We start from the raw sequence: 22,795 nt of genomic DNA, 5'->3' as shown, positions 1-22,795 counted from the left end.
GAGTGACGGGCAGGCCGAGCGCACTATACAGACGCTAGAAGATATGTTGCGGGTCTGTGTTATTGATTTCAGAGGTAGCTGGGATGATCACTTGCCACTAATTGAATTTGCTTATTATAACAACTACCATTCCAGCATTCAGATGGCTCCGTACGAGGCTTTGTATGGCAGAAAATGCAGGTCACCGATCGGCTGGTTTGATATTGGCGAGACAGAATTAATTGGCCCAGATATGATCCAGCAGGCCGTTGATAAGGTGAAACTTATCCGAGAGCGACTATTAGCAGCCCAGAGTCGACAGAAGTCATACGCTGGTAAACGGCGTCGACCTTTGGAATTCCAGGTTGGTGATTGGATATTTCTGAAGGTATCACCTATGAAAGGCGTAATGCGATTCGGCAACAAGGGTAAGCTTAGTCCGCGTTACATTGGGCCTTATCTGATTGTTCAGAAAATTGGAAATGTCGCCTATGAACTAGATCTGCCATCTGATTTGGGAGCTGTACATCCGGTATTTCATGTGTCTATGCTACGCAAATGTATTGGGGATCCCTCCAGAATATTTCCAGCAGATGACATTCAGGTAACGGAGGAACTATCATATGAAGAGCAGCCTGTAGCCATTTTGGATCGCCAGGTAAGAAGATTGCGGAATAAAGATGTAGCTTCCGTCAAGGTGTTGTGGCAAAACAATAACAGGGAGGAAATGACCTGGGAAGCCGAAGAGGAAATGAAGAAGAAATATCCTCATTTGTTCCCTATGCCCACAGGTAATCTAAAATCCTTGCTTAATTATATTCAACAATGAATGCGTATCATATGTGCTGACCATAAACAGAAACTCCCCCGAAGCACTTTCAGACCCTATAAGACTAATCTAACATTCGAGGACGAATGTTCTTAAGGGGGGGAGGATGTTATATCCCGTGTTTTCGCACATTTGGAAAATTAGAAATAATCTTGACTTGTAAGAAATAAAGTCATAATTGATTCCATCTAACACATGAGTTGTTTATGAAAGAATATTAATGTGGAAGTGTCGAGGAAGGCTAAGGGCAAAACGTGGAATTTTGGAAATTAGTTTCGGGAATTACAAAAATAAAATTTGTAGCCAATTGGGCTTGTAAAATAAGAAACAAATGAGGCCCAAATCAAGGGGGGGTGACCGGCCAACATGGCCTTGGCCCAAACCCATTTAAGTAGTCATGTGCTTGGTCATGTGACAAACAAGATAAAAGGAGATAAGTCTTCATTTCTTCAAGAAAATTCAAGAAAAATCAAACAAGCAAAAGAGAGAGCAAAGAGTAGAGGGTTCGGCCATGTCCATGATTTTTCACCCCTCAAAAATCTTGTTCTAAAAATTGTTGTCTTGTGATTTTCCTACTAAATTAAGTGCCCTCTACAACTTGGTGTAGTTGTTTTGGAAGAAGGAACACTTGATACCTCAAGTTGATCATATATTCAAGTGAAGAAGATTGGAGAGAAAGGTAAGAATTCATTTCTTTTTATTGTGTTATGAAGTCTTGTTTGTGTTGTAGTATGTAGAAATGAGTTGATTGTATGGAAAAATGGAAGATTTCAAAGTGGGTATGGAATATAGTGTATGGCCGTGTGTGTATATACATTGTATGTTTATGGTGAATTGAATTTATGTTGTAGTCTAGTTGTGTGTATGATGGAATTCACATTGAGAATGGAAGTGGAATAAATTGGGTGGAAGTTGTAAAAAGAAGCATTGGCCGTGTGGTACCTCTTAGAGGAATGGGAATGAATCAATTTTGTTTAACATGTTAGTTGTGTTGTTATGATGCTTGCTATGTAAATAAAGATAAATGATGTGAGTTTGTATTGAAATGGAATGTAGAAGCTTATGTCGATTAGGTATGATCTTACGACATTATAAAAAATGAAGTTGTTAGGGTGCAAATTATGATGATCATTGATAGATTTGGAAGATGGAAACATGTTATGAATACGTATGCCAAAGATTAGGAGTTTTGGATAAATTATGACTTTGGCGGAAAGTTTGTATATTATGTATATCGTGTGTATAATTTGAGGAAACGATATGAAATACTTCTAAATTATGCTGTGATGCTCTAGATTGATGATGAATGTGAAACCATTGAGATTAGTTTGGAATTTAAGGTTGAAGTGAAGGTTATGACATTGTGTTGGAAAGATAGCTAGTTGTGTTATATTGTGTTTAGTGTGATTGTTGTTGTTATTGATGTTGTTGTTGGGTTGTTGTTGATTGTTTTGGCCGAGTTAAATTCTCGGGAGTGCTATATGTATAGGGGAGGTGCTGCCGAAATTTCGGTAGACAAATATGAGTTAAGTTGAATTCGTAGAATCTATAACTCACAACTGGTAAATATGACCATTTGCAGATTTTTGACGAAGCGGGAAATGAGCTTGGAAAGGCGTAAGGAGCTTGAAAGGTATGTAAAGCTACCCCGGTTCTTCTTTTGGCATGTCCTAGGTGTACTAGGATTGGATTTGCACCTCGGAAGACATTCTGCCCATCTGAATCCGCATTTGAAAATACTCCTTCTTCGTTCAATAGAATTGAACCCGTTAAGCATGCTTTATTGAAAAATTACGCAAGCCTCTCCAAACTGCCTAGAAAGCTAGGGAATACCCCTAAGTCCTCTGTAGGTGACCCCATAAGCTTAAGATATGTAATTTGAGCCCGCCGCTTTGGTTGTCCCGAAGTGGACCCACTATTTTTGATTTTACCCTTATGGTAATTTGTGACTTGATTTCAAGCGATTTTCAAGGAAACGTCCTAACTACTTTTCCAACTACTAATGATACTTATCTTAAATACTTTATTGAGTCTATGTAAAGGTACGATATGTTGGGTTGCATTTAGTCTTCCACTATTCCCGCTTAGCTTCTATTTGTACTATTGCCTTATTTTCGAACAATATAAAATGAAACATTTTAACTATCCTTTCAACTACTAAAGGAAATTGTTTTAGTGATTCCCTCGAGTTTGGTAAGCTATTTTGGAATATGAAAATGATTTCAGGAGGATTATTCTTCCGCAACTCATTATGACATATGACATACTCTTACTATGATTCCGTCCGACTTCATTGATTTGATTTGTCATTCGATATGCCTCACTGAGTCTCTGGAAATCGATGATATTTTTATTGCATTCAGTTTCTCACTACTCCATTCGTGGATGCCTCAATGTTTCCCACACTGAGCCCGGGCCAGGATATGTTGTCAAGCGTATTCCACTGCATTGTTCGCCGTGCCTCGATGTGAGGGGGCAGGTATATATGTACATGGGTTTTGGAATATGTTGTGCCATGTACACACATTCTGATATGATATGATCTGATATGGTCATCTGATATGATATGTTATGTGACGGGGTTATCCCCTACTCTGTTCCTTATGTATGGTGGCACCAGCGTCGGGGGGTGGCCACGTTCTGTTTGTTGAGCCCCTTGGCAGGGGCCGGATATGATGTGATATATGTTTCTGTACACACTCCTCATGTCTTGAAAATATGCATTTGATACTTCGGATGTCACATTCACTGCTCTGTAAGTTCTGTTTCGGTTAAAATCTTGTTCCGCAATGGGACCAGGTACGACATATGTTTTCAACAAATACTATTTATGCTTTATGATCAGTATTTTGCTAATCTGGATATTCTGTCCATTTTCTATACCTTCTGCTTTGATGATGACTTTGTTTACTACGTTCTGTGCTTTACATTCTTAGTACATATTTCGTACTGACCCCCTTTCTTCGGGGGCTGCGTTTTCATGCCACGCAGGTACAGAAGACAGATTTGCTGACCGCCTACCTAGGACATCTATTCTGCTATATTGGGAGCGCTCTTTTGTTCAGAGCTGGTATATTGGTACAGTCTGCCGCTATTATATATATGTACACTATTCAGGGGTATGACGGGGCCCTGTCCCGTCTCAGGAGTCTGTCATGTTCTGTAGAGGTCTGTAGACATACTTGTGTGGGTTCTGTATATGTTTGGGTATGATATGATCTGTGACAGCCTCACCGGCTTCCATGTACTGCGTCGGTTCGTTTATGATCATTACTAACGCCAAGTGACTTTTATATTTGAAAATATTCTGTCGTTTGCTAATTTGGGTTATTGGGTACGTTTGGGTTTCCAGCACGGACACTAGTCGCGGCCTACGGAGTTGGATCGTGACAGATATCATACCCGGCCTTGTAAGCTTTGTGTTCTTAATAGTCATACCTTGATGCATATATATATATATAGGTACATACATATCCTAAACCTCATCATCGTCATCATTACTTCATTATATCCTCCCTTAGAGGATCAACAATTATAGGATGAGACCAATGGTATCGTGAGATTTTCATGAATCCTGAACCTTAGTGATACTAAGGACGGAGTCATCTTGGAAGAAAATGATGGGATCATGCCTTAAGAAAGAAGGATTAACCTTACATACCTCTTTATCTTCTTAACCACTTAACGTTCACCGCCAAAGCTTGAGAAATCTACATTTAAAAGGATTCGTACCTTGGTTAAGCCTTAAAGATAGAATAATTCACGAGTTAACAAAAATTGGACAACATTTCCCCTATTTCATCGACTTCCACCATATTACAAAACAACTCTCAGACAACCATAATAACATCCACAATATCATAGTCACGTAATCACATTCCATTAAGTCTTCAAAATTCATTCTCATATTCAACTTATACTAATAACTTCACATCAACCCTTAGCACATTTTCATACAATGCTTCCTTATCATCATTATTACTTTTTACAACAAGAATATATCCATATCATACTAAGATTCATGATTCAAGTTGGCCTACTACTCACAAACATCATGAAAACTATATTTAAAACTCATCCTCTACTCTCTCCTTTCAACCAAGTTATGCAACAACTAAGCATACTTAATAACATGAAATAAGCATGAAAACTAATCTTTTATCTCATAAGAATGAGCTTTGGAGAAAGCTATCAACTTATACCCAAGTTATTCTTGAAGTCTAGTAACCTTAGTAATCCTTCTAACGCATGAACACTTTAATTCTTGCTATTGATCTTTGTTTCCTTGGGTTTGGGTGTAATATGCATAGAGAAGGGTTTTAGAGCTTTGAAGAGCTGGAGGAAGTGTGGGAAATGAAAAAGGAGCAAGGGTCGTCCATGTATATAAAAAGCAAATCTGACTGACCCGATTATACGGCCAATTGTACGGGCCATATAATTTATACGGTCCGTACAATTGGACCGTATAATTCTACCAGAAATTCACCCTTCTCTGGAAGCATTCTACTGACCATTTATATGGGATGTATAATTTATACGGTCCGTACAAACTAGAAATTCCCCAAATTCATCGTCGTCAATTCATTCGACTTCCAATCCTTGTGGGACATTCTTGGTACTTACGTAACGCTTCATTAATCATCTAAGAGGCCCTATAGCAGCCCCTCAAGACATCACTAAATATCTACCGAATCAATTATCGCGAAAACCTTTCCAAACACGGCTTACATTTCACTTCCTTCAACAAGCTTAGTTCCATCGATTCATATAACTTCAAAGTCTTATGGCATGCTCTTAAAACTATTAGATACCCTCCTTAATGTCATAAGAACCTCGTGTTCGTCTTAAGCTCACCTTAGTCTATTCACAAGACAACAAACACGGAATTTTCGAGATGTAACAGTGCCCCTACAAGGTCACCCCAAGGCATGTGAGATGTGAGGAAATCTATGAGAAGATGACCGTGCGGGCCACGTGCCTCAGTCACGAGAAGCTACCACCTTGCGCTCCAATCTTCGTGCATAAAACATGCCTGTTCCATAGGAATAAATCGGGCCACACTACCAATGAATGCATGGCCCTCATCAAGAGAATCATAAGATTGATCGACGATAAGACAAATCGCAATTTATGGGGATCGCAATTTATGGGGTCCGGTCCATGACACGATCGTTCCAAATGTAGGAATCACACTCAACACTCACATCTTTCACTATGATTTTACCATCTTCAAGTACTCATACCCAAGCAACTCCCAAAAGATAGCAAGCACTGAAAAGATCCATCTGATTGAGGCTTCTTGGAAATCCTCGCCCGCCGAACAAAGCCAAAGAAAGATTTTCTTATTGCATTCTGGGGCACCCGGTCACGACATTGAAGAATGTGAAGCCTTTAAGTTTGAATTGGAGCATTTTGTCCATATGGGGGAGATTTGGGTAGTACTCCCTCCTAATTACTAAGAAGTAGGGACTTTGGCCGAGTGCGTGTTTGTAAGGACAACAACTCGTTTCGATCTCAAAGAGAGGTCATTTTTTGGGTATATCTAGGGGATGCCTTTTTGTGATTCTAAAGTTTGTCCCCCCCCCCCCCCCCCCCCCCGATTTATATGTACAAGAAACTACATCCTACCTGATGTCCCAAGGAGGGATACGTAGGAATCCCTTATCGAGCCTGGTCCGGGAAAGCTTTTGGGTAGAACAAACATAGGAGTTTTTTTTTTGGTGTAAACCAAACTACGGAAGGGCCTCATTTCTCGAGGAGGGATATGTAGGAAATCTATGTAAGACTCGGTCCCTATATTATATAAAATATATATTTTCCCATTTTTACTTCTAGTATAAGTAAGCGTCAAGAAAATCGGTTAAAGCAAGTCAACCATGGACTCCCAAACCAAAATCCACAAATGACTCAAAAGTGTCGGATACCCAAAACCTCGAAATGAAGGATCAATCCAACGTTTGAATCAAATACATGAATTTTATATGCTTTATGTGTTTATGTGCCAACTATGTGCGATATCTTGCATCATTTGTTATTGCCAAACGTACTAACGTCATTTGCCATTGAGTTATTCTTTCCTTATAGAAAAGGTTAATCTGTGTTGCTCCACGCTAGTATAATTCAATAGATCAAAAGTTGCAATAGCAACCCTTTTAGAGCAAGACAAAGGCAAAGAAAAATGACTAGTACTTTGGAAGACGAACACAACAGAAATGAACTTGTCATCAGGGATTCAACATCGCCAAACCCGAAAGAACCCTCGAATTCTGAGGACGTGATCAATATGCTACTCAAGAAAGTTTTTGACCTTCAAGAGAAGGTCGCAAGAGCTGAAATGACCAGTGCTGCCAAAGAAACATCTGCTGAGGCAAGAAGGCCTCCTCTACTCTTTCCATCTCTCAGTTCCCCATTGCCCTACCATTTCCCCACCTACCCTGCTGGCATTATGCCATCCACTCAAATCCCGCTTACTACTGAACCAACACACATTGGTGAGTCATACCACAGCCCACCACCTCTCAACACTACCCAAGTCCCAGGAACTACCCATTTTGTGTTATTGTACTCCACCCAAGCACCGTTTATCTACCAAACCCACGAAACACCCATACACCCAAAAGTCACCCCGCATATCCCACAATATCCTTCCACACCCCTGTCAACTCAAATGCCTTCTCCCCTAAACACCATGAGCTCGATCACTACGAGGAGATGGAAAAGGCCTGGAGAGCAGAACAAGACAGGCGCGACAAAGAGATGGAATGCAAAGTGGCTGAAATACTAGAACAATCCATGAGAGGCCCTCGTAAGGCAATTGGTCTAAGATACGACGACCTCTGCATGCATCCAGACATCTTACTATGATCAACTGGTCGAGGTAAAGAAGAACCAAGTACTCATCATGAGGCTATTTAGTCAAAGCTTGATTGGAGAGGGTGTCGAATGGTTCACCGGGGCAACCACGGATGAGCGAGAAAGAACTAGCTTTCGTCTTTATCCGGTCACAAAAAATGGATTTCTATGACCGAATGCTATCCATGGCCGGGAGGCCGTTCTCCGAATTAGTAAAAATGGAAGAGGCTATAAAAGATAGTCTCAAAACTGGAAGAATCATCTATGTGGCCAAAAAAGCCGCCATTCAATGCACTATGGAGCCCGCTAGGAAGGAAAAAGTGGACGTGGCAAATGTCTCCCATTCACCTAGCCCAAAACTCAAAAAGCGAGAGGAGCTGCAGTCTCCCCTCAAAATCTATCAATCACCACCACCCCAGTGCAGACTTACCTACGCCATACAGCCCTGTTCCTGGCTACTATGCACAACCCCGTTTCCAAACACCGCCACCAAATTATCAACCTCCACAAATAAATTTCCAAATGCCTCTACCAAATTACCAAGCTCCACAGCCAAATTACCAAGCTTCGGCACCTGCTTATCAAGCCCCACAAAATAACTAACCAGTAAACTACCAAAACCAACCACCTCCAAACACATACAACTTCTGACGTCCTAACTTTGAGAAGGATCCACCTCGGGTGTTCACTCCACTAATGGAAACACGAACAAGCTATTAGAAAAGTTAAGTGCTGCGGGTCTAATCCAAATAGTCCCACCAAAGGTAGTCAACCCAGGGAATCATTTATTCCGACCGAATCAAACATGTGCTTACCATTCCGGCGGGAATGGACACAGTACCGAGGATTGTATTAACTTAAAGCATAAGATACAAGACTTGATCGACAAAAGAGATATCACTCTCCAAACTGCTCAGCTAAATGCGAACACCAATCCGTTGCCTAGCCATGGCAATAATACCATTCACATGATCAAAAGAAAGGAAGATTGGACTATATGCAAGCCACTAGCTCAAGCCACCGTCAAAACACTTGAGAAGACAGTGGCCTCACTAAAAATTCAGGAATGCCCATAGTTCAAGGTACTAATCCCTGCACCAATCTTAACGCCAGCAACCTGAGAAATGATATTAGCATCAAGGAAAGAATTTGTTGTCTAGGCAGTATTCGCCCATGGAATGACTCAATCAGGGAGATGTTATTCTCTCGAAGAATTGGCCCAAGGAGCAGCAAGAAATGAAGGAAATTCAAAGAGGCCCATCACTGAAGGAGCGACCGAACTGGCGATGAGTGCAGCCAAAATAATACTCTATTGTAGAGCATCTAAAGAAGACGCTAGCCTAAATATCGGTGTTGACCTTGCTATTTAGTTCCCCTCAACACCGTCAAGCTTTGATGAGAGTGTTGGATGAGGCTCATGTCCCCGTAGGCACAAGTAGCGAAGATCTGGCTAACATGGTGTCCCAAGTCATAAAGGAACATCAGATCTCTTTCACTAAGAGAGAGTTGCCCAAGGAGGGCACGACACATAACAAAGCACTATACATTATCATCATGTGCCGTGATAAAGTCGTGACCCAAGTATTGATCGATAATGGGGTTGGCCTCAATATTTGTCCTGATTCTACCCACAGCCAATTGGGGTATGATCTCGAAAAAATCTGCCAGAGCCGTACGAATGTAAGGGCATTTGATGGAGCTTAGTGTGATCCCATTGGGGAAGTAGACCTTCGTGTCCTAATGGGGCCCACCGAGTTCACCAACGACTTTCAAGTAGTGGAGATCGCTGCTAATTACAATTTGTTGTTAGAGAGACCATGGATTTATGCGGCCGGAGTCGTGCCATCATCACTCCACCAAGCAGTGAAATTTATATGGAAAGATCATGAGGTCATGATCCATGTGGAGGGTAGCAGTCACAACTACCCAAATAACTTTGTGCCTTTAATTAAAGAAGCTCCAAAAGGCAATCATTTCCACGTAATGGAAATAGTAGGGGTTGCTAATAAGGAAGACTCTGTGCCAAACCCCATGCCTGTGGTCTACAAAATGATCGTGTCCACAATGCTCCAAAATGGGTTCGAACCCGGCTGAGGTTTAGGTCGAGACTTTCATGGCATCGTAGAGCCGATCCCGATTCCCCGAGAAAACTTTTATTCTGGTCTGGGGTATGTTCCCAATGATGATGAGGCTCTGGAAGCTAACAGAAAATAGAGGGGTCCTCTAATGCAACCCAAGCCAATTCCGAACTTATACCACTCATTCCTGGTCCGAATGTCCATGTCTAATGACGAAGACTTTCAGGAAGGGTTAGGGATGCTATTTTGAAAGGAAGATCACCTGGTGATACTGGGAAAATGCAAAGAGGCGCCCACCATCCGCGACGTTGATTCGGGCGAGCAACCCTCCAACTGGACCTCTACCCCGCTCTTAGCTCTTTGGTTGAGATATTAAATTTAAATGCTTTATGAAATCGGCGAGAATCGGTTGAGGCCCGATTACTCACCATTTGCATTTCTTGAAATTATCTCGTGATGTTTTAAAAAACGAAAATGACTCGATGTTGATCCGAGTCAGGACCACAGTTTGTACTTCCTTTTTACTAAATTAATGAAGCCGCAACTTGTGAAAAAATAGTCCTTTGGTTTACTTATGCATATGTTTATTTGTAACCCATGCTTTGCCTTTCTTTTTTCAGTAATAGTAATAAAACAACCTTAAATTTCATGACATGTCGCAAAACGAGTGAGACAAATGACCTAAATGAAGAAGAGTACAAAGAGAAAATGATGTTACCCGAAGGTCTCTTAGAAGAGGTAGAACAGATTGAGAATGAACAGAAACCCAACCGAGATAAAAAAGAGGTAATTAATCTAGGAGATGAGAAAACGATCAAAGAAACAAGGATAAGCGCACACTTTGAGGCATCCTAAAAGGAAGAATTATAAATCTGCTAAAATATTTTTGCTTGGTCATATGCTGATATGGGTGGGTTGAGCACCGACATAGTGGCCCACAAATTGCCCATTAATGAAGGCTTGCCCCAGTTAAACAAAAAACAGGCAGTTTAAGCTGGATCAGAGTAAGCGAATCACAAATGAAGTAGAAAAACAAATCAAGTCTGGAGTGGTGAAAGCAACTTCGTACCCAAAATTGTGTCAGTTCCAAAGAAGGACGAAAAGATATGAATCTGCGTGGACTATCGCGACCTTAACAAAGCTAGTCCCAAGGACAACTTCCCACTCCCAAACATCCACATAATCATTGACAATTTTGCAAAGCATGAGCTGCAATCATTCGTTGATTGCATCGCTAGATATCATCAAATCTTGATAAGTGAAGAGGATTCAGAAAAAACAGCCTTCATCACTCCATAGGAAGTGTATCATTACAGAGTGATGTCGTTTGGCCTTAAGACTGCCGGTGCCACTTACATGAGGGCTATGACTACTATGTTTCATGATATGATCCATAAAGAAATAGAAGTATGCATGGACGACGTCATTACCAAATAGAGATAAAGTTCAGAGCATAACACGCATTTACGAAAGTTCTTTGACAGACTCTGAAAGTTCAATCTGAAATTAAATCCATCCAAGTGCGCATTTGGAGTACCTGCCAAAAAACTACTTGGGTTCATAGTTAGTCGAAGGGGCATAGAACTAGATCCATCCAAGATCAAAGTTATCCAAGAGCTACCACCTCCAAAAACTAAAAAGAAGGTCATGAGTTTCCTAAGAAGATTTAAATACAGTGGTCGTTTCATAGCCCACTGCACCGTGATTGTGAAACCTATACTCAAGTTGCTAAAGAATGACGCGCCCATAGAATGGACCGAAGAGTGCCAGAAAGCTTTCGATACCATCAATAAATATCTTTCCAATCCACCGATCTTGGTACCTCCTAGATCGGGAGTCCATTATAACTATATCTATCAGTATCGGACAATGCCTTCGGATGCATGTTAGGACAACACAATGAAACTGTCAAAAAAGAGTGTGCCATCTACTACTTGAGTAAACAGTTCACCGCCTGTGAGGCAAAGTATACTCTAGTGGAAAACACATATTGGTCAATATTATAGGTAACTTAGAAGCTAAGGCCTTACTTGTCATCATACACCACTCATCTCATATCCAAGATGGATCCACTGAAGTATATCTTCCGCCAACCCATGCCTATAGGGAAATTGGCTAAATGGCAAATGTTGTCAAGTGAATTTGACGTCACATAAATAGTGCAGAAAGATGTCAAAGGACAAGCCTTAGCCCACTTACTGGGAGAGAGCCCTATTGATAATAATAGTTTCGAACCACTCCGAACGTATTTCCTAGACGAAATAGCCGAGCCCCACTCAGGATGGAGATTATTTTTTGACGATGCAATTAATTACAATGGTTTCGGAATTGGAGCAGTCTTGTTATAAAAAACTAGAAAGCATTATCCGATGGCCGCGAAACTCAAGTTTCGATGCACCAACAACATGGCAGAACACATTTTAGGCCTCAGAATGGCTTTGGATATGGGCATCCATGAGTTATTGGTCATTGGCGATTCAGATCTATTGATTTATCAAGTACAAGGCGAATGAGCCACGAAGAATGCCAAGATCTTTCCATACGTAAATCTCGCACAAAGGTTGTGCAAAAAGTTCAAAAAGATAGACTTCAAGCATATGCAGAGGGCTCAAAATAAATTCACCGATGCTCTTGCTACTATAGCATCCATGATATAGCATCCCGAAAGCAGCTATATTGACCCACTGGAGATAAGTCTAAGGGAAGAACACGCTTACTGTTCCCATGTGGAAGCGGAGACCGATACAAACCATGGTTTGCTGACATAAAACTAATCTGGAAAAGGGGGAGTATCCCGAGAATACTACAAGCAATCAAAAGAAATCAATCTAGAGAATGGCCAATGGGTTATTCCTAAACAAGAAAATACTCTACAAAAGAATGTCGGATCTCGGACTACTCTGATGTGTGGATGCCTCCGATGCCACAAAACTACTGGAAAAATTACACGCTGGAGCTTGTGGACCTCACATGAATTGTTTCGTTCTAGCGAAGAAAATCCTCCGAGCAGGTTATTATTTGATGGCAATAGAAAGTGATTATTGCAAGTTCGTACAAAGATGTCATCAATGCCAAATCCATGGTGATCTGATCAAAGTCCCACCAAGAGAACTCAATGTCATGAGCTCACCTTAGGCATTCGTCACTGGGGCATGGACATCATTGGACCCATTGAACCAGCCGCATCTAATGGACATCGATTCATTCTGGTTGCCATAGATTACTTTACCAAATGGGTGGAAACCATGTCGCACAATTCAGTAACGAAGGAAGTAGTAGTCGACTTCGTACGAAGCAACATCATATGTAGATTAGGCATACCAGAATCCGTCATTACGGATAATGGGGAAAATCTGAACAGCCACTTAGTGAAAGGCATCTGCGAGCAGTTTCTGATAACCCATCAGAACTCCACCGCCTATCTGCCACAAATGATTGGAGCCGTAGAGGCAGCCTACAAGAACATCAAAAGGATATTAAGGAAAATGACAGAGAACTATAAGTTTTGGCATGAACAATTGCCCTATGCATTACTTGGATACCGAACAACATCTCGGACTTCAACCGGGGCAACCCTGTACGTTCTTGTCTATGGCACTGAAGCAGTTATATCTGACCAAGTTGGAAATACCATCGCTGAGAATCATTCAAGAAGCAGAGTTGGACAACGCAGAATGGGTTCGAAACCGATACGAGTAGCTGGCTCTAATTGATGAAAAGAGAATTATTGTCGTATGTCATGACCAATTGTATCAACAAAGGATGGATCGTGCCTTCAACAAGCAAGTCAGAGCTCGACTTTCCAAATAGGAAAAATAGTGCTCAAGCGAGTGTTCCCACACCAGGACAAGTACAAAGGAAAATTCATACCCAACTGGCAAGGCCCATGTGCGATCCACAAAGTACTCTCCGGAGGAGCCGTGATACTGGCAGAAATGGACGGCCAAGTGTGGCCTAAGGCAATCAATTCAGAAGCAATCAAGAGGTATTACGCGTGAAGACATGCTTTGCAATTTGTAATCGCACGTTTTCTTGTAATCACTACATTAAGACCAATCTCTTATGATAGAGACACGTAGAAAATCCATATCAGATTTGGTCTTCTCTTTTGTAATAGATAGAAAAGCCAAATAAGTTCCTTGTAACATGAAATGTGCAATGACCTAATTTCCTAAGGTGGGATGTGTAGGTAGTCTATATAGGACCCGATCGCATTATTAGAAAAAAAATCATTTACTTTTTTTCCGAACTATGTTCGACCTGATTCCTGCTGCGATAGGATACGTATCGCTCCACGAGCTCGGTCATACCAATCAAAAACCCTAAGAAACCCCAAAGAGGACACAGAGATAGGACTTCAAAGGAACTCAGGGTTGGCACGAGAGTTTGCCACACATAGTCAACTGGGATAGAATTTTTTAGAAGATCTCAAAAATTCTTTCACAACAATCCGGAACAAGGGTCAACCGAGCCAAAACCCTAAAATTAGGGAAATTGTTTTGAGAAATTCACAAAGATTCAGCATGAGAGTTCGCTGAAATGAGACTTCAAACTGGGGCCACTCAAGGAAGCCAGAAATTTCGCCACAAGATACAGTGAATCACTAAAGATTCTCACTTAATTGCACCTGTCATGACGATTAATTTAAATAGTTTTCAAAATTATATTCTTTACAATCAAAAGCTTGAAAAAAATTATGATCAACGATGTGTTAAAATGTTTTTACTTTAAAATGAATTCATCTCTCAAACTACCGAATCTAAGAGGATTGAACTTAGGAATATAACCAGAAAAATGGTGCAACAAGAGCCGACGACATGGGTAAACCTTATAGGAAACTAACACTTTTTAATGAAGGTCCCCAGTGTCGTTAGGAGGATGACAAATTATTGCTGATGTAACGACTCGCTATGTCGTTATAGGAGTGACTTAGAAAACTAGACCTCCATTTGGAATTTTGAGGTTGCGGATGAGTCTGCAGAGTGTTTTTATGTATATGTGTATGTTTTTTTGCATATGTAGGTCCTCGAATTGGTGTTGGGATTTTTGGGTGAAAATTGGTGGAAAAACTCGAGCTACTGGTCAAAATGAACCGCTGCAGTGGTTGGAGGACCGCTTTAGCGTGGTCGTCGTAGCAGGACGAGGCTCGCCGCTATGGTGGTTAGGGAATGAATAAAGTTCTCAATTGCGTGAGGGTTCCCACTATTACGAGACCGCTGCAGCGGGACATCGACTGCTGCAGCAGTCAACGGGAGGCAGAATCAGAGTTTAATATTCTTTATTCTGAACCCATTCCCCACATAACTCCAAAACAGTTTCCAAGAACTCCTGTGGCGAAATGCTAAGGCTAGGGCTAAAACACTTTAGAAAGGTAAATATCAACCCTTCACTTTGTTCATTCCAACATATTGTTAGGTTCCATGATTTGTACATGTTCTCTAATGGTAAATGAAAGGATAGAACCCTTGAAGTTACGAACCCTTGAATAAATGAATGGGCTATTTATTTTATTGTTGTTTAATCATCTAGGAGTATAAATTATAACTTCCTAGGATGATAACTTGATTATTAACGATGAGAATGATATATTGAGACTTAGTGTTTCATAAAGAAGGTAGCTTTAGCATAAAAACTGCTTGTGAAGGGGTTGAATTGATTAGAAACCCATGAATGGGAATGGTATGATGGTTAGGGTTGATTGTATGATGAATTCACACTTAGTGATAGTTCACCCACTTGAAAAAGGGTAGAAGTAGTTGGGTTCTCTTCCCCAATTGTTATTTGTTGAGTAGATGACCCATTACTCACTTAGCCTTATGATTTTTAGACTTTGAACGTTCTAAATCTTTGCGAAAGGGAAAAGCTATTACGGAGTGATTACATTGTTCTAGTTCAGCCTTAAGGTAGGTTACGGTATACTTGAGTTAGACTTTAATTAGTTGATTGTATATGTTATGAAATTGATAGGAGAAGCATGATTAGGGCTTTGGACATAAAGTGTTGTTAAAAATTCCTAAGATTGATATTACTTGACTGATTGTGACATTAACTATTCTGTTCTGATAAAGAAGGAGTTTATGAATACTCTTCTTGTTGACTTGGAGTAATCCCTTGTTCAAGCGATTGATGAAATGATTCTTGTGTCTTGATATGACTGGTGGCATGGTGACTTATGTTTCTTGATATTATTTATCGATTTTTCATATTCCTTAATTGATTGTGGAACGGAAATACATTGTGATGGGAAAGATAATATAAATATGAAAAGGCACATTTGACAAGGGGTGAGTATGTGGCCTAGTTATGGGCTCGTGATTTGAGGTCAGTTCCGGAGTGAGTAGTACATGGACACCATGGGTCCCCTGCAGGTCATGAATAACCGAGAAAAACAATACCATTTAGCATGTGTGTACACGGTTGAGACACTTTTATTATTTATTGCATTTCATCGGACTCATGGCTATTTGGGTAAACATTACCATTTAGCATGTGTTTACGGATATGTGACAGAGTTTAGATAATTCGTGAGATATGGTTGTGTTGGTGATTTTATGACTTGAGGTACTCTTATTGTTACACCCAGAAAATTTCCCATTAACGTACAGTGAATAGACTAACAAAGGTCACGACGTATACGATGTTTTGATAAGTAAGAAATAACATTTGATGATTCTAAATGAGATTTCAAAGACATTTGAGGTAGGAGACAAAAGTTATTAAGGAAAGCGGGGTATATGTTGTGTGTCGGGCAAGATTTACGAGTATCAAATTAATGATGGCTTAATGATGTTTTGGAGAAGAGTTATAATGTCCTTAGATTGTTAACGAGGTGTTAAACAAGTGTCAAGAAGGTTCCATAAGGATTGGAGATCAAACGAACAACGGAGATCATTTCAGGGAAATGGGATTATACGATCGACTTATACGGTCCGTATAACATTATACGATCTATATAAGTGTCCGTATAACACCCAGCAGAGATGATGTTTGCCTGGTGGTAAACCACGACTACTTATACGGGCCGTGCAATGTTATACGGACCGTATAAGTGTCCGTGGAAGTCCCAACGGGCTGAGTTAAGTTCAATTATATAAATGTGAACCCACTTCACTAATTTCATTTTCCCACACTTTTTCATCTCTCTCAAGGCTTCTAGATGGTTCCACACACTTCTTCCATAAGATCTCAAGAGAGATTCAAGATCAACTTCATCAAACTAAGAGAGTTAAGTGTAAGAAGCTTACTAGAGTTCATCCAAGACAAGGAATCTAAGTAGAAGTGAAGCTAGGGTTTTGGTGCAAGAGGTGTATCTCCACTCAAGGCTTATTCTTTCACTATCTAAGGTAAGTTTTATGATCATTCCATGTTGTTTAAAGTAATGAGAGGTTGAAAGACTTGGATTGTAGCAAGATATAGAAAATGGGTCATGAATGTGAGGATAGTGACATTTTGAGTGGTAGTTTGGAATAAGTCATGAATATTGATAAGTTGTGATTATAATTATGTTAAAAATGACATTTAGGACATGGGATAATCATTATATGTGAGAAAACGTAATAGTGTACTATGACCATGATTATGGAGGAATTGAAGTGCAATTGTGAAATGTGGATAACATAGATGAATGATGATTGTTGCTTATGATATTGTGAATGTTGTTATGGATGTTTGGGAGTTGATATGTAATATGAGGAAAGTTGTATAAATAAAGGAAATGCTGCCCAATTTTCTCTAGCCTTAGTAAGCATGTTCTTATAATCGATTAGCTAATGTTGATGCGAATTCTCTTGAAGGTAGAAACGTGAGCGTTGAAGAAGAACAATCAATCGATAGAATTGTTAAACTAAAGAGGTATGTAAGGATAATACTTTCCTTCTAAGGCATGACTCCTATGGCATGAATCTTCCAATGTTTCCATAATCTTCCTAAATAATGGAAATTACGAGTCCATGACTATAAAGAGCTACATACGCACATGATAAAGAAAAGAGATACGATACGAGCATGATAATGATGATGATGAGTTTAAGTATAGAGAATCCTCGAGTAATATATGATGTCCATGAGGTTAATGATCCTAAGTACGGTTCCATTGATGCTTTTCCTTGTGTACACTCACCTTAAAATGTTAGTCCCCTCAAGGTGAGACATAATGATTATGATCACTCCATGATATAATCGGGGGTTCACGACCTTATGTCACCCTGACATCGCCACAGTTACCTTCAAGTTCTAATGTATGCTTTGACGATAAATGTATAATGATGCTAAGTTATGCTAAGGTCATGATATGCCTATGAGATGTACAATAATGTTAATTTTATGATGTGCTCACGTTGATACTATTCCACCGTACCTAAGTGGCCGGACATGTCACCGCAAAGGCGGGCTGCTTGTGATTCCACCGTGCTCAAATGGCCGGACATGACACCACTAAGGCGGGCTGCTTATGATTCCACCGCGCCTAGAAGGCCGGACATGATCACCACTAGTGGGCGGCGTATGATGTTTACCCGGACGCGGGTTAACGATGATGATATATATATGATATGATGGTACATGTACTACGAATATATATGATATATGTATGAAATGCATCCACTCTTAAAAGTTAAGCAGGTTATATCTTCATCTTATGTCTTATGATTTCTCTGTTATGTTCATTTCATTCATGCCTTACATACTCAGTACAATGTTCGTACTGACGTCCGTTTTCTTTGGACGCTGTGTTCATGCCCACAGGTAGGATGAGAGGTGATCCAGACTCATAGGAGCTACTAGCAGACTTTGAGAGCACCCCATTATTCCGGAGGTGCCATTGATTCATCCTTTTGTGAGTGTGTATATATATATATATATATATATATATATATATGTTTTGGGCATGACGGGGTCCTGTCCTGTCCATATGTCTAGTACTCTAGTAGAGGCTCGTAGATACGTATGTGTGGGTAGCATGGTCTCACGATGTCCTTATTGTATGTACATTATTTTGATAGCCGAAGGGCTTATGTATATAAAGGTAATTATGTTTCCACATGAAAAATGGTTTTCCTATGAGCGGTGCTCGGTGGTTAGCCCCGGGTACACGTCATGGCCCCTAGTTGGGTCGTGACACTTATTGATTTCTAATTGTGTGGATTTATCTTATTCCTATGTTGGCTGATATTTCGGGATTGGATGATTCTGTTGATAATTTCATATGGGTATGTGCTGTTGTGCCTATCTATTTATTCTATTGATTTGGTGATTTTATGCATGATACTAATCTTAGTCGACCTATGATATCTACCAGTACATAGTGTTTGTACTGATACTACCTTGCTGCATTCTTTTGAGTGTAGATTGTGATCCAGAGATATCTACCAGACCTAATATTTAGAGTGAGGCCAATTTCCGACAAGATTTGAGGATGAACTCTTATCCATGCCAGGTCGCCTGAAGATCTTCTCTTAATGATGTCTATTTCCATTCCAAACATTACTTATGTTATTTCAGACAGTCGTTATTTCCTAAGATTGTTTATATTTTAGAGTCCTAGTACGATGACTTTCGGATCTTTGGGGTTGTAATAGTTAGAACTTCCACATCTTTATTTATTTATGGCATGACTAGATCAGTTGGAGATTTTATTATCATTATATCATTGAATGTGTTAAAATTGACTAATTAGATGACGATTGGTTTAGGGGATTTGGTCACCCACTAGGAGATTTAGTGTGGGTCCCACTCACGGCTATTTGGGTCATGACAAAGTTGGTATCAGAGCCCTAGGTTCGTCGATCTCGTTGTACAAGGAAATTTCTAGTAGAGTCTTGTGGATCGGTACGTACATGTCTGTACTTATCTTCGAGAGGCTGTGGAACACTAGGAAAATTCAATTTCTTTCTTTCTTTTGTGCTACTTAATTCCAATTGCTATCTAGATGATTCAAATTGATATCTGACTTTTCTTTCTATTCTCTCACAGATGGTGAGGACTCGTGCGGTAATAGTAGCCAATGAGGTACCCGCGCCGGGCCGCTGGGGCAGTAGTTCGCAGTGGAGGTCAGGTTGCTGGAGCCGCAGTTCGTGGAGTAGGCCAGGCCAGAGGCCGTGGCCGTGGTAGAGGCAGGGGAGAAGTAGCACCATCCAAGGACAAGGCTCCTACTGCTGGTCAGAATCGCGCTGAGTCCCCTGAGCCTCAGGTGATTCCAGATAAGGCAATAGAGTTTGCAGCAGCACCAGCTCAGCCAGATATTATAACTGCTCAGTGTTGCCTGGCGTTATGGTTTAAGTGTTGAACCTACTAAATGGGTTGAAAGAGTCAGGTTGTTACCAGCTGTTCCAGGTGCTCAAGGTGCCAGAATGGGTGATCCAGCTCCAGGTGGGATTCGTGCTCCGAGGTTACAGCATGCTGCAGCTGTGGCACCTCGTTTGGATGAGGCTCCAGGATTAGAGGTATTTCCTAGGCCGTTGGGAGGTCCGGTTTTGACAGGGATGAGCTAGATTTGTTCTGGAGGTTCACTAAGATGAAGCCTCCAAAGTTCTTTGGTACTGAGGTTGAGGATGTTTATAAGTTCATCATGGATTGTCATTAGAGGCTCCATAAGACGGAGGCAGCGGAGAAATATGGTGTAGAGTTTGTGACCTTCTAGCTCTTCGGTGATGCCAAGCTATTGTGGAGGGTTTTTGTGGATTGCAAGCCAGCGGGATCGCCTCTGTTGACGTGGACTAAGTTCTATCAGGTGTTTCTAGATAAGTATGTTCCTTGTACTTTGAAGGACCGCATGCGTGATGAGTTCAGTAATATTAAGCAGGGTAATTTGTCTGTGGCTACTTATGAGGCTCGTTTTCATTCGTTCTACTGAGGAGGAGATAGTTAGGAGATTTGTAAAAGGGTTGAACACTGCTCGTCAGTTGTCAGCTCTTTAGCTTGCAGTGATAGGTGCTTCCTTTCAGGAAGTGGTGGATCATGTTAGGACTGTCGAGGGCGCGAGGTAGGACGGTTATAATAAGTACGTAGAGAAGAAGTCCTGAAAGGGTGGTAGTTTCAGTGGCTCTTTCTCTAAGGGCTAGAGTTCCCAGGTCTTTTCGGGATGCCCTGTTCAGTCAGCTATGCAGGCTGCAGTTAGGGGCCCATCAGGGGCCAGTCAGCACTAGACCTAAGCTCTATATTATAGTGGTTACTCAGCTTCGTCCGTTTCTATTCAGCGTCTGATGGTAGACCGTGCTTGCTTTGAGTGTGGTTTTTGAGGCATTTCAAGAGAAATTGTACCAGACATAGACAAGATGGCCAAGGTACTCAATTTTAGGTTTCCAAAGCACCAGCATCAGGTAGAGGGGGAGGATCTTATGGGGGTAACCACGCTCAGTCTGTACGTGGCGGTCACACGGCAGGTAGGGTTTGCACCCAGCCTAACTGACATGGGTTTCAATCTGGTAGAGGTGGACATCAGTCCGACAGGGTCGGAGCTCAGACAGGGCAGGTTGATCGCAATGGTTCACAGGCTACTGGAGGACAGGTTCATTGTTATGCCTTTCCTGGCAGGACAGAGGCTGATGGCCCAGATGCAGTTATTATGGGTATCATCTCAGTCTGTCATCGGATGGTTTCTGTATTGTTTGACTCAGGTTCTACATTTTATTATGTGTCCACATATTTCTCTATAGGTCTTGATATGGTTTGTGCTTTACTTGATGCCCTTAAACATGTATCTACTCCAGTTGGAGACTATGTGGTTGTGGATATAGTTTTTCGGTCTTGTACTATCACACTTATGGGGTATGGCACCTGGGTTGATTTAGTGATTTTAGACATGGTAGATTTTGATGTCATGCTGGGTATGAGTTGGTTAGCTCCTTATCACATAATTATGGGCTGTCAAGCCAAGACAGTCACCTTAGCTATGCCCGAGGTACCTAGACTTGAGTGGAAAGGTAGCCTTAGTCCCTCCCCAAAGAAAATCATTTCCTTTACTCATGCAAAGAAGTTAGTGGATAGGTGGTGCTTGGCTTATTTGGCACATATCCGTGATACTAGTATTGACAGTCCATCTCTTGAGTCAGTTCTTGTTGTATGTGAGTTTCCGGAGCTGTTTTCCACAGACTTGCCGGGCATACCACCGGACCGTGACATTGACTTAGAGCCAGGGACCCGCCCTATATCTATTCCTCCATATCGGATGGTATCGGCGGAATTAAGGGAATTAAAAGAACAACTTCAGGATCTTTTTAGTAAGGGTTTCATTCATCCGAGTGTCTCCCCATGGGGCGCTCCTGTTCTATTTGTGAAAAAGAAAGATGGGACTATGCGGATGTGCATTGATTACCGCTAGTTAAACAAAGTCACCATCCGAAATAAATACCCCATCCCTCATATTGATGACTTGTTTGATCAGCTTCAGGGGGCTTCTGTGTTTTCAAAAATCGACTTGAGATCGGGTTATCATCAGTTGAAAATTAAGGCAGAGGATATTCCCAAGACAGCGTTCCGGACGAGGTATGGGCATTATAAATTTCTGGCTATGTCTTTTGGGCTTACTAATGCCCTAGCTGCATTTATGGATTTGATGAATAGCATTTTTAAGCCATACTTAGACTCTTTTGTGATAGTTCTTATTGATGACATTCTGGTTTATTCAAAAAGTAAAGAAGATCATGAAAAACACTTGAGAGTTATTCTTGGTGCTGAGAGACAGGCAGTTGTATACTAAGTTCTCCAAGTGTGAATTGGCTCGCATCTGTGTCCTTCTTGGGACATGTGATTTTGAAAGAAGGAATTATAGTAGATCTGATGAAAATTGAGGCAGTGAGAGATTGGGCCAAGCCCACTTCTGTGACAGAGATTTGCAGTTTCGTGGGTTTGGCTAGTTACTATCGTCGGTTCGTGAAGGGGTTTGCTTTTATAGCTTTGCATTTGACCCGCTTGACTATGAAAGAAGTACCATTTCAGTGGTCCGATGAGTGTGAGGAGAGCTTCCAAAAGCTCAAGAATTTATTGATTATAACTCCTATCACGACCCAACCCCGTGGGTCATGACTAGTACCCGAACTGGGCACCCGTATACGAACCTGTT

The 22,795-nt window shown here is 41.0% G+C and overlaps 1 protein-coding gene across 1 annotated transcript; it reads left to right on the top strand.

Annotated features, from left to right (window-relative positions):
• The first annotated feature begins 12,890 nt into the window (after positions 1–12,890).
• LOC132619877 (uncharacterized) lies at positions 12,891–13,451 on the top strand. Its single transcript, XM_060334643.1, has one exon. The coding sequence runs from the start codon at positions 12,891–12,893 to the stop codon at positions 13,449–13,451; it is 561 nt and encodes a 186-aa protein (XP_060190626.1).
• Positions 13,452–22,795: the final 9,344 nt, after the last annotated feature.

The sequence above is a fragment of the Lycium barbarum genome, chromosome 11 (genome assembly GCF_019175385.1).
Source record: "Lycium barbarum isolate Lr01 chromosome 11, ASM1917538v2, whole genome shotgun sequence".
Classification (NCBI taxonomy): Eukaryota; Viridiplantae; Streptophyta; class Magnoliopsida; order Solanales; family Solanaceae; genus Lycium; species Lycium barbarum.
The sequence above is the reverse complement of the archived record's forward strand: the minus strand, read 5'-3'. Positions and strand labels throughout refer to the sequence as shown.

Excerpts from the sequence above, each read along its gene's own strand:
- LOC132619877 (XM_060334643.1), top strand. The coding sequence starts at position 12,891 with ATGGACATCATTGGACCCATTGAACCAGCCGCATCTAATGGACATCGA.